This window comes from Ornithodoros turicata, chromosome 1 (assembly GCF_037126465.1).
Source record: "Ornithodoros turicata isolate Travis chromosome 1, ASM3712646v1, whole genome shotgun sequence".
NCBI classification, from domain to species: Eukaryota; Metazoa; Arthropoda; class Arachnida; order Ixodida; family Argasidae; genus Ornithodoros; species Ornithodoros turicata.
In genome coordinates, this window is record NC_088201.1 from 185,757,447 (window position 1) to 185,773,823 (window position 16,377).

The 16,377-nt window shown below is 44.5% G+C and overlaps 1 protein-coding gene across 1 annotated transcript in view; it reads right to left on the reverse strand.

Moving 5' to 3' along the window:
• LOC135374067 (uncharacterized) overlaps positions 1 to 16,377 on the reverse strand; it is a 249,900-nt gene that overhangs the window by 10,690 nt on the left and 222,833 nt on the right. The window contains exons 27-29 of the mRNA XM_064607070.1: positions 14,007 to 14,131; positions 11,584 to 11,716; positions 6,595 to 6,728 (exon numbers count right to left, since the gene is read on the reverse strand). Coding sequence (XP_064463140.1) covers positions 6,595 to 6,728; positions 11,584 to 11,716; positions 14,007 to 14,131 — 392 coding nt within the window. The remainder of the gene's footprint in view (positions 1 to 6,594; positions 6,729 to 11,583; positions 11,717 to 14,006; positions 14,132 to 16,377) is intronic.

Genomic DNA, 16,377 nt, shown 5'->3' on the forward strand with positions numbered 1-16,377 from the left:
GCAGCATCCTGACGAGATGTGTTTCGTGGCATGCGGAAAGCGAGCATGGGATCAACTCTGTTCAACATAGAGGGGGGAAGAATGTCGGTTGTCCGTTGGCGGGAAGCCAGGGGTGTCACTAGACGTCGCAGAATTGAACGGCGGTCTCCTCTGAGCAGAACAATACGGGTCCGGTTCCGAGACGAGAGTGCTGCTTCTGCGGCGCTGTCGGCCTGCTCGTTCCCCACGACACCACAATGGGCTGGAACCCACTGGAGAACGAGCCTGTGGCCTGCGGCGTAGATAGTGTGGTAAGCCATTAACACGTCGGTGACTAGGGGTGCGGATGGGCCTCGTATGCCGGAAGTTTCAATTGCTTGAAGTGCAGATTTGGAGTCTGTAAAGACTGCCCATTCCCGGGGTGGAAAATCAGCGATGTGTTGTAGAAAGAAGAGGATGGCATAGAGTTCCGCAGCTGTGGAGGAGGTTGGATGTGAAAGGCGTCTTCCGTGCACGACGCCTTCGGATGGAATGACGAAGGCTGAGGCGGACTTGTTGTTTCGGGATGCGCCATCAGTATATGCTGCCGTAAACGTAGAAAACTTCTCGTCTACCAGAGCATGAAAATGGGCTCGGAGGACTTGAGGGGGGACCTGATCTCTTCTTTGCAAGAACTTTAAGGTATGTTGAGACGTATATATTTATCGCTATTAATGCCAGTGTCTAGTTCTGCCGATATCTATTGTTACCGATATCCTCAGGTTACGTTTTACTCAAATTTTGATAGTGTAGACTTGCGTAACGTTTACACTCTTTCGCAATGGCCAGTCACTTCGACTTAGTTCTTATCACTTCAACTTTAGTCTAGTCTTGTAATTTACCTAGTACGACTTGAAATTGAGAGTTTGCATTTGTGGTGGGACGCCTCGACAAATGTAAACAGACGTTCATGAGCGAAGGACGCTTCGTCTCATGAACGAACAACTTTGGCTTGACAATTTTCCATGCTTGATTTCCCTGACTCCTGCTCTCGTATATCATGCTTGGAGTGCTTGTGTCAGTACTTCATTTTTGGTATTCTGTTCACTGTCAGATTTTGTCGTGTACATATTCTTGTCACAACTGTTCATCTTCTGTACACTTCACAATTTTTCTGTATACTTCACTGTACTCAAAATCGGGAGATTTTTTCTTTTGTAACGGGTATGGATTTGCCACACTTAGCATATACGTTGTAACTTCGAGGAATTCTGTCAGTTCTCTTTTCTCAGTGCCCTTATTCTGCCAAGGGCCCTGGTAAGAGTCGGGATGCTTTGTTTAAAACTGAGAAAGACAATGTCACGATGATTATCATTTTTTGGTTATCAAGTGTTTAGTACCTCAAGAGTGACCATGAAATGAGGACATTTCATTTTTATTAGAAGGGGTCGTGTCAGCGTCATTGTCATCGTCAGCTGACATGCCCATCATCAATGTGTGTTAGTGGCGCCACCGCAGTATTTAACGGCGGTGCGCCACGTCGTAATCGTCAGTCGTCATTCATAGAACGTCCTACGACGACCTATTCGGCACCTTACCATCCTAAATTATTATGCATGCCTGTAAATACGTCTCATCATCATTAAACGTTTGTATTTGTTGCTACTCCGACTGCCGCATCCTTATTACAAGAGTTTGGCGGATGAAGATGTTCTTGGAGTGAGCCACGGCCCGGTCACCTTCCTTCCACTTGGCGACCCAGGACATCATTTTTCTTCATTCCCGCCTCACAAATCACATATCTACTAAAACCTTGACAAATTAAACCAACTAAGGGAAAAGAGGTGCTGACGCCCGCCTTCGAACCTGCTTCTATGGTGGAAATGTGGTCTGCCTCGGCCAATTCCATTTGAATCTCACTTTTTCGGCAAGGTATCTTCAGTACGGACAGGGTACTGGTAACCACCGTACAGTGTTCTTCCAAGGCCTATTGTCTTGGTGAAGGCCACAAGTTCTTGTGATCTAATCGTCTTTCGGTAAGCTCAATAGTGAAACCTTCGGCGCACCGGGAGTCCTCGCGTATCTCTTTTTGTAGCCGGGAGCAAAACAATTGCTCGATCGGCGTTTCCTTGCTTTCGACTCTATAGAACACAACTAAGCCACAACCCCACCACTATCACCGAAACTAAAATGAACATAATTATGCGAACGTTATGCCGGAGACAGCTACGTATCACTTGACACAGAAACCGGAGCGATGTAATCCTTCAGATGAAACCACTGATCTCGATTGTAAAAGGCTGGATCGCGGATAGGGAGCGCGAGCGTGAAGAAACCGGCCGCCATCTTACTCTACCCACAACAGTCGCCGCAGCGATCATGGCAAGTTCTTGCAATGACGGTCGTACCAACCATACTGAAAAGTATACAGGGCCTTCATTTATACAGATGAGTCATTCTTTATCAAGGAATAAATAGGCGTCCATTCTGTATATTTAGTCGACAATTATGAAGTGTTTTTTTTTTTGCCCGAAACGAGCACTGGATGCAGGTTGTTCGATCGCTCTTCCGAGGTTCAATCGAACACACTTGCATTATACCCGGCAGCAAATGCGGTTTGAGTGCATAATATGCTTGACAGAACATGTTGCACTACACTTTTATTGTTGTCATCAATATATGTGCGAGCGCTTTTCTGCATGTATTGCTAGCATCGTACAAGAAAACAAGTGCACATTCATTTCTTTGAATTACCTTCGCGCACAAGTTCGGTATTACGTCATAATGAGACCAAGATTGTCACCCTTTTTCATGTATTGGTATTGTTTTGCGCCTTGGTTTGATTTGTCAGAAAGAATCCTACGTATAACGGTGGTGTGGCGTGACTTGAATATCGCCTTTGTGTCTGAGCTATATCGTCAGCGTGTTGCGATAATAGTAATTTGTAGCGTGTCGTGCTATTTGTAGCAGTTTTTAAGGCAAAAGTGGTCTCTCAATACAGGTTTCCTCATGGGGCTCCCCTGATGATCGTCTGTGCAGTGTGGTGCGACTGAGTGTGCAGGTATGTATCATGTTCCTCATCCACGGGTTTCTAGTTTACAGGAAGGAACCACCTCACTGTGGTCAGCCTCTCCAATTTTGCACATTTTCTTACATGTTCACATCTGAAACACACCTTACACCTTGTACACCTTAGGCTCCTTCACCCAGCAATATAATAATTATAGTTCTTTTTAGAAAAGTTCCCATATTCTTTTTTGGATAGTTTCTAATCTTTTAAATTTTTAGAAGATACAGGGATTGTAAATTCTGTTTTAGTCTGATGTTTTAACATTTGTCCAGTGCATTTATAAACAACAAATATATTTTTAACTAGTAGCATCCAAACCAATGTTTGATGTATTATGACTTTTGTTGTCGATGCACCATACAAATTGGAACAATCATCATCAATACAGGTTACTTCACAGCTGTGTCGTCATACTCAAGAAATGGGTGCAGAACCTACGTAATGCCCACGAACAGAAAATTATTTCTTGAGAATGCACTTCTCTGGCAACTGATGTTTACATCTACTGTTGATAACATTCATTTATTACATATTATATTCTTATATATTATTATATATTATTATTCTTATTCTTATATATATTATATTATCACATATTTGATCACATTAAATGTAAAATTCAGCATATATGAGAAAATATCAGGAGGGAAGTTGCTATTCATTGCTCAATCCAACCTAAAAGCGAGTGCTACAAATTTAGTGAGTGTACCTGTCCATTGTCATTCCTAAAATATATATTGTCATTGTAGGAAGGTCACAAAACAAGAAATGCAGTCTTTTGCGACCTCCTTGCAGGTTCGTTGTATCCTGAAACACATAAGTGCAAGAAATAAATGTTGAACTTGAAAAATGTGTATTTCTTTACTCATCATCAATTATCTTCTTTACAAAAGCATATCGTGTTAGACTTTTTTTTTTACGTTTGACAGACTGGGTACACGAGGGCCAAAATGACAAAATCACAACTGTTCCAAGCTCCAAATCGTCCTGTTGCAATTTGCAGACCATACGTGTGTAGTGCAAGAGGGCCCTTGCACATTAAAATGTAAGATGGGAGTCACAGTTAATGCGAATTGTTTCCTATGAGAGACTTCGATGCTGAACAAAATTGTGCAAACTGCGGAAGGTGCCAGAAAGCGTGTCTGGTCTCACAACGGTGCTACGACGCTCCCTTTTAGATGCCGAAGATACTGATTGGAGTTTCAGATGTGCAGCTGCATTTTTTTCGAATGTGCTCCACATAACAAGCATGACAAAGTCTGCACTGGATAGCAGGCCCCCGTTCGTAAGCAGCTTTGTTCACGCTGCAGTTGTATTCAGCAAAAGCGTCTGAGTACTCCGGAAGGACATTCAGTTTGGAACAACCACGCCTGCAAATAATCAGAACAAATGAAGGAAGAAACAAACAAACATAGAAGGGCTGTACTTCAAAAAGGGATAAGCCCTGTGTTTCAACGAGGTGTTACCACTTTCTAAGTAACTCAATTGATTAAGCTTACATCACTGCCTGATTAACTGTCCTAACGAGCGTGATCTAATTGTGTAAAGTAATTATTTGGGCTGCATCACCGTGCCCATATTTGCGAGGCAAGGCACCAGTGTCGTTCACTAAAGGCTCTTTCTGCGGCGATGCTTGATATGAATCATACTAAACGCATACACGGCTAAAACAACGGCTGTGATTCTACAGAACGATCTCTTTCTGCCATGCGAGTACATCTTTTCCCGGTGTACTTGCGGTGTTGAATTGTGCGTGGCTGTGATAATTCTAAAATAGTAATGTGAAAATAACTTGATTATAGACACCACTTCGTCTCAAGCTAAAAGCAAACCACTACATGCGCATGATCCTCCGAGAGCTGAAGATTGTTGCTGAAGAAGAGTGCTGAAGATTCGCGCCGCAAAAGATCGCGATTTCATCGCGATCTTTGTTACAATTAAGAGTCAGCCAATGAGGATCGCGTTTTCAACGGCCGTAGCCAATGATGAACGTGCCTTCAGCGTTTTTGGCCATGAAGAAGAATCACAGTCGCCTGCGAGTTATGACTGAACGTCCACGCCTACTAAATGAAGAAAAAAAGGGGGAAAAACAAATAAGGCACAAAACTGTCTGAATCTTTCTCAAAAGCGATTTTCTGGAAAGCGTCTTGCACTTTTTTTCTGAATATTTAGGTGTGCAGGTTCCCTGTGACCTGCAATAACTTGCGGGTTCTTCAGTTCGCAGAACGGTGAATCGCAGTAGCAGACGAATTCTGACTATATGTGTCCACGTAGAGAAGGAGGGGGAGGAGGCAATATGCATGCTTTCTCTATCTATTTGGCGTTGGCCGTACGCTGTCGAGTTTTACTACGGCAACGACACACTTATAAACTAAGGCATGTCGAAGGAAATATTCTGCCCTCTGGCGGTACATACTGCTCGCTAGTTGTTACGCACACACATGATATACGAGGCTTTTCTTTTATGAGAGTCAGAGTTGTACGCCCAGACGGACATTACCTTGAAAAAAAAAATTATATATGTAACCCCGAGGTGACCAATTACCTAAAATTCATTATTCAACTATATTGAGGAAATTTCGGGAGGAAGGCTGGACAATCGGCGTTCAAAGGCATTGGAACGCGAGCGAATTTCGATAAGCAATGAGGCGAAATTTCCTCAGCCACCGTGCTCAATCCACGTCAGAAGGCCACGTGCTTTAGACCGCTTGAGACGATTTAAGTAGATAGACCAGATCAACTACTTTGCGATCCTGGGAAGCTAAGTTCGCTCACTGTACAGATCAGTAATCAGAAAGCGCCCATTGGACAGCGCTGCACACGATGCTGCCTGCTGTCCAATACACACGTTCTGATTATTTTTCTTCAAGTTATCTTCACACTGACCGAGCTTAGCCTTCCTGATAAGGGTCCATCGGCGAAGGTGATGCTTTAGTGGGGCGCAGTCGTCGTTCCGCTCATTCGCATAGTGGAATTCAGCATTGGATACTTCACGACACGCGCGAGTGATTTTAACACATAAAACAGTTTTCAACGATTTTAACACAGATTCTGACCGATTTTAAATATTACTTTTGGTCGGAATTCCCTGAGTAAAGATTTAATTAATGTGAGATAGTTCTGTAGCTACATAATCTCCTCAAGGGGACTTCCGTCTGGTGGAATAATTCAGCTGTAGGAACGACTTCTAAGCTGCTCTCGTCTAAACGACAAAAAAGGAAAAGAGAAAAAGGTGCCTAGAACTTGCGGGATTTTTTTTTCTTTTTTACCTTACGTTTTTGTTTCTTTGCTTACATTTGTTGTGATGAAGCAACCGATTTTTGATTGTTTTTGCGTGTTTTTTTGAAGTCACTCGTGTTTTTCAGGATACCACTACATGGTGTTACAATTCGGGTACGGCGTTTGCGGTTCTGGAATACTGACTCGTTTTGTGTCATGTTACCATACGCCACCCAAGGTCGCTTGTCCCCACCGGGGGCAAACGACCTTTATGACTAGACTGACAAGGGCGACTGTTGTCAGAAGCAATGAGCTATGTTAGTATTATACATCGGTATTGTACTTACAGTCCAATTTAAATGTTCCACATTGTCTATATATTTTATATGTTTGTTGGATGAAGAGCTGAACGAAACCTGTGTCGTCACATCCTTGTTGTTTAAGTAGTTCCGGTAGACAAGTCTTGCTGTATTCCATCATACTAGAAAAGACGGTGGAGAAACTGGTGTTTAATTGCAGGGACTCGTAACATATCCTGGTGGATAATAAGAAGATAACAAGAAAAAGAAAACTTTGGATCAGGTCGTGTAAAATAAGCAATACAATGGCGCAAGAGAGATGTCAGCTGTTTCGGCGCTGGGTGCGGCAACCTACGTAGACGGCAACTCAAGGAATAGGCAGTGTGCAGAGCGACCTCCGTGCTGCCGCGCGGGAGACAACCACAAACGTTCTAAGAGTCGTATACTGCGGCTGCATTGAGAGACAGGGCAATTCACAAGGAGTGATCCAGCTACCGTGTCTGTCCATCACCTTGTTTTATAAAAAAAAAGGGGCTTGGATGCTTCGCGCCGCACGTAATGACACGCTGGAAATTATTTCTGTGGAAGTCAGCCACTCGAGCACCCGACGGCTTCGAACTGCACCTCCATCATAAAAACGGCCCTTAACATGAATGGCAGCGGCGACATATAATTTCAGTTTGCACTTTATATTTTAATGCGTTAGCATTAGAGTGCTCGCTAGACAAGGATCGCGGCGTGGCCAGTCTTAAGCCACGGTGCGCATGCGCAGTTAGTGTAGAGGGAAGAACGAAGGAAATGGCGCGACTTCTAGGCAGTGCAGCCAGCCGCCGGCTCTAAAGCAAAGCACACCGGTTCCAAAATATCTTCGCCACTGGCGTAGCTATCTCAGTATCCCTAAGTGGCTGCGTGATATATGTGTAAATATTAGGATGCTCATTGATCTCCGAGAACTGACACAGTCTTCCTTCGCGCTGACTGGGCGGGAGTCATTTGATTCAGGCGCGAGGATCCGAACGGTCGGTTGAACGAAGGAGATATGTCTGTCCGGCCATGCGTGTTTTCTCTGACTACAACCGTTGTGCTCGCAGATGCTAGCGGGTAGCTTCGAGGGTTTTGAGTGCTTCAGATTTAGCTTGTGGAGAACAGCTAGTGTGAAAACCGAATGGCGCATCCAGCTGATCAACACAACAGTCGAAAGACGAACATGACAGGGAATCCCTGCACCTCCAAAGGACGCAGAACTCGCGAGGCAGTCACTCTTCTTCCGATGTTCCGCAGGTCAATGGCAAGACAAGTTTGTATACTTGTTGTTTCCGAAGGAAGTAATGCAGGTTTATCGTGTGAAGTGTGTTACGTACAGCATTTACGAGTAACTCTGTAAGTTAGGGGCGTCAGTGCAGTGCGTTGCCGTTACTTGTGCGTTTCGAATATGCTGCTAATGAATTATATGTGTGGTTATGCTATAGCTGCCCCTTATGCATGTCGCAGCCGTTCATTCACCGTGATCTAGGAACGTTTGTGACAAGTGTGCTTTGGTCTTCAAATACGAAAGCTACATGGATTCATAACAGCGATTTTCGTTCAGACTTAGGCGTCGTCAAAAAACTTTTATTCTATTTTTAGAGCTCCCGCAGCCATCGGCAACTACGACATACCTGGCCCAGCTGTTCTCGAAAACTGTACACCTTTACATACTGTGTGCGCGAACTGCACAGTGCACCTAAAGCTCCAGTGAAACCTGCGTTACAAGACGTTAAAAGATATGTACTGTAACTTTATCTGAACAGTTCGCGAGGATAAATAAACTTGCTTTATGAACCACCACCGCTCTTTGTTTCTCTGCTATGGAGCAACACGCATGTTACTCTACAGCAAGCGCGAAAGAAAAAAAAAGCAAAAAAAAAAACAGAGGAAGCTGTGACTGAGGGGAGGGGAACGCGAAAAAGACGAAAAGCACCGGGAGAGACGGGAAAGGAGGTTGAGAAAGAAGGTCGGCCTGCGCATGCCCACTTCACCCTAGCTTTTTTCTCGTGCAGCTGGTCTTGACCGCTGTGACTTGCTCCCTTGATGCGCAAGATGAGCAACATGCGCATTATTGGTATAGATGAGCGTGGGTACCCAATTTCGTACCCGTAGCCGCACCGCACTCGCGGGAGCACGGCCTGCAGCAATGCCATTGGTGCAACCCGTACCCGCACATCCCGACGTGTACCCGCACACGTACTGGCGGCCAGCCCAATGCGTACGAAGGTTTCTGTTATGCCACATGTTCGTCACAGCGCGAGATGATTTATTGATGCTAGGGATACTATCCATTTGAGAGCCACTTTTCCAACGCGCCAGGCGCTGCGGCGACTGCTGACAATGGTTGCAAGCTTGCTAACGCCAAGCGTATGCCGAAAAGTTGCCGCAATCAGCCCCATGAGGCAAGTCAAAGGTACAGTCAAAGAGTAAGCATAGAACGCGTTGCCAGTAAATGAGAAAGCTGTCATCATCTCACACACCATGGAACGTATTGGTATGGGGGAAAGCGAATAACGTTTTGGAAAGTATTTTGGGCCAAATATTCGCAATGAATCGGGTCGTGTACGAAAAGTCGACGGCTCGCTTGGAGCCTGCGCGTATTGCGGATTCGAGTTTTACCAGTGACTTTTTTTAACAGCTTCCACCACAATTTTTCTTTGTGGAAATAAATTCACATTACATTACATTACATTACCATTACACCCTTCACACGCTGAAGTAGGTCAGACAGCTCTTCGTAGAGGAAAATATGAAGAACGAGTTTCTTCTTTCTTTCTTTTCTTTTTTTTTGCACGAAATTAATAGATTTCACTGAATTTTGAAATCGATCTACTGATATATAAAGCCGTCAGGTCGCAATGCCAGCACAACTGGCGGGCGCGGCGCCGTAGAAGAAGGTGGCGCGCCAAGCAAAAATGGCGTGGCGCGTTGTTCCAGGCGCGCCATGGGTTATTGAGGTTGAGCAAAGGAGCACCCCCTAGTAAGCAAGCAAGCGGCGGCGAAAGAAGGCTGACGCTGCGAGATGACGCCGCCAAGCTGAATTGGAGGAACCCCGAAAGGCTCGTTCGGCTGAGAATGATGTCTTGCGTTCGCGTTGTGTACGGTCGTGTGAAGGATTTTTCAGCGTTAACACATTTTCGTCTGATCCACCAATGGATCGACCATATTTTTCTTTGATTCTCTTTCGTGTGAAGGAAGTAGAATTTGGCGTGTGGAAATCTGAAATCATGTTTGTCTGTTATCGTCCTCTATACCTCGTCTCGGGTTTTCCGTTTCCCGACAAGTTAGGAAACTAAAAAAATCTCATCACTAAAAAAGAGACAGTGCTAGGGACATGATAAATAACGTAAAATTGTTTCCACTCGATCAGTGCGAAGGCATACTAAGGAGCCTTTTTAGCTTTTCTAATAACCGCGACTTCTCGAACAATGGGTTTGCCCGCAATTCTGGAAATAATTATAGGGAACCCAGGAAGATTGTTGCCAAGAAAGAACCTATTTTTTCACGGGTTCAGGGGTTGCGGCAAATGGGTCAACATCGGGCCCGCTACATCTAAAGCTATTGAGGCACTTTGCCTGAATAGAAACGACAAACGCGTTATGTGGTAAAAATTACATACGTTTTACCCTTACGAGGAAGCGCCTGCTCGTAAACTGGACACACTATATCTAATATGAGGCAATTCCACGAGAACGCTTGCACGAAACGTGAATGCAAACGTGCGCGGCGTAGTATGCAAGCGCCAAATTTCTCCTAGACCAGTTGTGCAGTTTCTTCACAAGGGGGACGAGTAGCAGCGCGCCTTTAGGCGCTGCACGCCGCCCATAGGCGCCAGGATTCAACCTTTTACTCTCATTGTTTTTGTTTAGCGATTATGCCTGTGTAGCCTACCGTACCTTTGTGCCTTTGCCTACCGTGGCTTTTACGTAATTATCGTCCCTCAATTGCAAGGTCGGACACCTCGGTCATGATTTCCATTCTTCCGACTGTTTCACTCATTCCTTTAAAGGTTCAACCGTATGAGACATTCTGTGAGCGGCAGAACGCGAGTTTTTCTCGGTGGCAAGCGACGCTGTCGTAAAACGCCTAAAGCTAACCTCATACAACGTTTCTACAATAACGGATTGACTGCGCCCCCAGCGAACGTTTCCGTACCCTCTCAAGGAATGGAAATCCGCATAATTTGATAAGCACTTTTATTATTTGTCAAATTCATGAACACAGGTGATGATGGTGATGAGTTGGATTGTTCTGGTCTATATGGCTATGGGGTTTATGGCTATGATGCGCCAAGCTAGGTAAGTGATGGTGATATTACAAGGTGGAAAAGAGTTAAACGAGAACTAAAAACGTATCTATAACTTTGCAGAAGGTGCGGTACGAACTCCTTCCCATAACAAATGGCCATAAAACATTACATACTTTAAAACTGAAACACAGATATGGTATCAGTGCAGGAGTGCGCACTCAGACCCACCTGTTATGCCTCGCCATTCACAAGGCATCCAAATGCACAGGGCGAACACAGCATTTCGTTTGATATTAATCTGTTGCACTCTTCCCCTCGTGTTTTGCATTTTGCACGCTCACACACAATCGCGTGGATAACATCAGCAACATCTGATCCTCCGCTGAACGCGATCCACGCGAACAATCTGGGCACTTCCGCGTGTCGCCATCCACGGCTAATCTCTGATGGGCAACTTGCTCGCGCCGCTTCCAACGCTTCCTTCGTCCAGCAGTCGCCCATCCACGATATCCGCACCCCTCGGAATTCGGTGGTGTCGCTGCTTTTCTATCGTTCCGCCACGGCAGGTCGCTGGATAATGCGCTGACTAATGCGGTTGGGCCTTAAAACACGAGGTAAACGGCATCTGAGGCAGACTTGCTCTGGTGCACCATGTGGTGTTGGGTGGACACAGGCGCGGTCTGCTGGTGCTGTTGTGGTCTGACGCTTATCACAAAAATGCTATGGAACTGCCGTTTGCACGTAAAAGAAAAAGCGCTTACCAGCAGTGATGTTTCTGCGTATTCGGGCTCAATGCTTCCGGTTTTTCAGGATTCAGCACATGGTTCTGCATATATCTATCGTTGCACGCAGACTGTGCATGGGATAACGTGTTTTTATTACACTCAGCAGAGCCTGTAAACAAAAATTATAGTACGTGTAAGCTGGCCCAAACCAACATACAGGAAGAATTTCAGAAGGGCGTACACGCTGTACTTGAAGGAACCCCCGTAAACTGCTGATAGATGCCCAGTGCTAAGAAATGCTGCTACGGCATTGCACCGCAGTAGCCATTATATTATTGCTCTGCGCGTAGGTTCCTGCGCAGCAGAAGAGGGCGAGGGTGTAAAATCGAGCTTGTGGTGACGTACCGCTCTCACATTCGCCAGGGTCTCCATCCGTTCCACGTCATAACAGCGGAAAGGTAAACAGTGGGAAACGCGCCATACGCTCCGTGTGTTTTCCGTTTTGTTAGGGGATACGGTGTTTCATACCTTCTGTATTTTTTACTGTACTTTGTCGTACCTGAAATGGGTGTAACGTTCTTCGTTTCTGAAACACATACAGATGAGATTATCGTGGGAGAACGCGGTTAACATCCAAGTTGCTTGAAGCCGCCACATCTTCTGTGGGGAGGGCAGCGGAGTGTTAATGTGATTGCGTGCTGTGCAGTCTTTTATGGCGGCTAGGGAAGATAGAAAATGCTACTTTGTGCGCGCCGCAAAGCAGCATGATAACTTTTTGGAACACTGATCTGTCGTGCTATGGTTTAACCCGGCTGACGCGGCTGCACACCCCGGTGCACACCGGGAATGCCGTTCTTCTTCCTCTACCTCTGCCTGTTGCAGTTCCGTAATGCTTCAAGGCACGCAAGTTCCCATAAGCACTCGTGCGCAACAGGTGGTGCTTGCTTTTCTAAAAGCCTACGCTTGTCCCACCCTACAGTTGTCAAGACGAGGTTTACTGGAGATCAACAGCTGCAGAAACTGTGGAACGCAGTTTCCTACATGACGCAGTGTTATAGAAGGTGAACGTTTGCCCACTTGACCGATTAAAAGATATATGTTACGATGCCTATGGAGCCTGTGCCACTTGCGCATCGTATACAAGCGCACACCGTGCTGTTGCAACAGGACAGGTACCTGGCAACGTAACTAATCAAGCCAGTTCAACGGAACCGTGCTACGTTATTAGGTGAGGCTCACCGTACTTTGTACTATTTCTTTCTCCTTCGTCACCTGTTCAGGTAGAGCGTTGGACAAAAGTTTACGCAACACGCTCCGGGGCATTCCTTCCTCAGAGCGACGCGATGACAGTGTTAGGTACTGCACGGACTTGCAAAGAAGAGGTTGCGTTACCTATGCACGTACTAGTTCGCAAGGTACCATTCGCTGCTACCCTCTCACTCTGAGGAAGGAATGCGCTAGGGCGTCTTCCGTAGACCTTTGCCCAGCCCTCTACGTTGTTACGCGCTTTAGCAGCGAGAGAAATACGAAATAGTACAAGTGGGAAGCTTTACCTCCTGAATAGAACACTGCAGTGTGAAAATTTTAGGTCTCTTTCAGTAATCATTTTCGCGGTACGTAACCAATAATGTAATGTGATGTAATATGATGTGAGCCACTGGAAAGCTGCGCACTATCTGCGAGAGGATGGTCTGTCGACTACAAACACGGCGTCGACGCTTCTATATGTTTCCTTTTCCTACAATGAATAAAGTAAATGCACATTGTATGTGAAATGTTTCCATATGTGCAACCATCGGCAGCAACATCAAATATGGAAGAACGTGATCGTGTAGAGAATCGATTATTATTTTTTCCCCTCTGTTGAGATTAGACGCGTATTCTACATAAGGAGTGTTGGGTTTGGTTCCCGATGGCACTGTTCCTTGTTCTGCGCATCCTTGTCATTTGCTAAGATGACGCACTTCCCTTGTTTCTGTCTTTTCTTGCATGCCACTGTGTGCTAGTCTCTGGTACTTCTGGGTGCGCAACATAAAACCGCTAAAGCATTTGCCATTTTTGTTTCAATAGCGGAGTAGCTATTCCGCTAAGATTCAAATTACTGGAGGAAAAGGTATTTCCGCTAGAAATACAAGCAGCTGAGGGCTCGTTTAATGCAAGTGGGAATGTAAAACATAGCAGAGAAAAAGAAAGCGAGGCCCCCCCGATAAAACACTTTTTTCGTCTCAGTTTAATTTCTTGCTTGCATATTGATCTCATTTTCATTGTGATTTCGTTTCGTTGACATTCAACTTGACAGTCTGGCGATCCTCCTCGACTTCAACTACCATCAAGTCCCACTGAATGTAATGAATTTGATCGCCGGAGGGATATTTATCACTGGACTTACAAAGACTACTGTTGTCCCAAGCCTCGTATTATGTGTTATCCCTGCTTCATTCTTCTTTTATTGTACTTACAGAGCGACTTGGACGTTCCACATTGAGTCTCAACTTTCCGAGTGAACCCCTGCAAAAAGTCTTCGGAATCGCATCCTTCTTTTTTCAGCGTGTCCTGAAGACAATTCTCGCTGTACTGCATCATACTGGAAAACATCGTGCACAAATAGCTGTTAAATTACAGGGGCGCGTAACATCGGTTCGCGCCGAATAAACAACGCAGTGAGCTGCGCACGAGCGAATAAGCAGCTTTTTCCGCCAGTTTGGAAGCGAGAAGTAGTATTCAGTCATGCCAAAACTACGGCAGGGCGAAACTACGACACGGCCCCTGGGCCCTGCCCTGAGCCCTGCGCGTATTTTTCCCCGCGCGGCGCGTGTGTGGAAGGTTGTCCACATGCTTATCTGCGAGGGGAGGGCTGCGTGCGCGCTTACCCTCACGTTTTTTAGCCTGGGTCGACTTCTTTCGACATTTTTTAGCCTTGGCAGACTTGGGTCGCGTATTTTTCCCCGCACCCGCCAGGCGGCGCTCGGGTGGAGGCGCTTACCGGTGGGTGGCGCGTGGGTACGTGAGGCTGCGTGCGCGCTTACCAGCTCACATTTTTCAGCCTGGGTCGCCTTCTTTCGTCATTTTTCAATCTGTGTCGACTTCAATCATAATTTTTTTACAGCTACAACATGTGTCCAGTAGGCTGTTTACATGCAAAGGATAGCCATACGCAAAAGTACACATGAAAATATATTTATTAAAGTCAATAGTGCTAGGAATTGTGCTGTGACTCTGTGTGGAGGAGAAAAACCCAGCCAAAAAACCTGAAGCAGAAGAAACACAATACACGTAACAAAGAAATACTTATTACAGGTACGATACAATAGCATTGAATACATATCACAGATCAACACACAATATTTTTTATTAACTGTAATCATACACACAAGTTTTCAGTGAATCAGAAGGGAGAGCACATTTTAATCAAAGAAGATGTTCTCAATCAATACGATTACAATCAAAATTACAAGTTTTATTATAAAAAGCCTGAGATGTGAGAACACGATAGATGTAAGTAATTTCGAGCGCAATCGGGAATTTAGGTTTCATCTTCCAACATGACACAAATTTAATTAATCAATTTCTATTGAAGTGAATAGTGCAGACATAAGGAAATAATTCGAATCCACACATAGCATTAATATAGAACCAATTATCGAACATGTAGGGAAATAATAGCTACACCATATCAAAACGAGAAACGATCACCACATTTAATCAACGAAGATAGTCTTAATCAATATGATTATAAACAAAATTATAAGTTGTGTTATAAAAAGTCTAATATTCCTATACGTGAGAACCATCAGTGCAATAGCGGGAAGTTCTGATAGTCGTATGTAATTAACTGTGAACAGCAGAGACCCTGGAATACTATGGGACATGAACACTAGAGGAAATAAAATCTATGCCACTACAAAGAAGTTATTCCTAATCAAAACAGAAGAGGAGAATAATTTATCATTTTAATTATCATAAAATCATATTCGTGACAATCTAATCGAACACTATACAATTTTCATTCTAAGAGACACTACAAACCTGACTTTGTTTTATGAATCCAACACAGAAAATAGATATGTTAAAAATGAACGTCACCACATAGCACGCTCCTAGCCAACAACCAGCTCTGATGATATCTGCCCTGATTTGTTGAAGATGGGTGCCGTTAGATGTATGGAAGACCACGGAACACGAACGACAAGAACACAAGAAGAAATAAAATCTATACCACTCCAAAGAAGATATTCCTAATCAATATGATCACAATCACATTACAAGTTGTATTATACATATTCCTACGTGAGAACCATTATTGACATAGTGTGAATATCTGTCATAACATTTCGAGCGCAATTCCAACATTACATAACTTTTAATTTCTTATTAAGTGAACAGCATAGACGTAAAGAAATAACGAGAAACAACAAAATCAATAGCTAAAATTAATAGAAACCCAAACATGCACACCATCCAACACATAGAGAAATAATAGCTAATCAATCTATCAAAAGGGGAAATATTACAATATAGCAAAGACTTAACGCTGAAGAACAGAGGAACACTCTAAGCGGGGACATGTAAACAACAACAGATGAAAATAACCATCATTGAACCATCATGAAATCGACCAACATACAATTTTCATTTTAACAAACACTACGAACCTTGGTGGAGGTATCCAAGACATAGAACATATGCAATGTTTTCATCTCGGTTTTCACTCTTTTCCTTAAAGCCGGGAGACTTTATGTCTCTATCTAAATGACCAAGACGAAGCAACTCCCATGCTTTATCACTCAAAGGGTTGGGGCTAATTCCTTCGTCCAGCAAACAGGGCGTTCT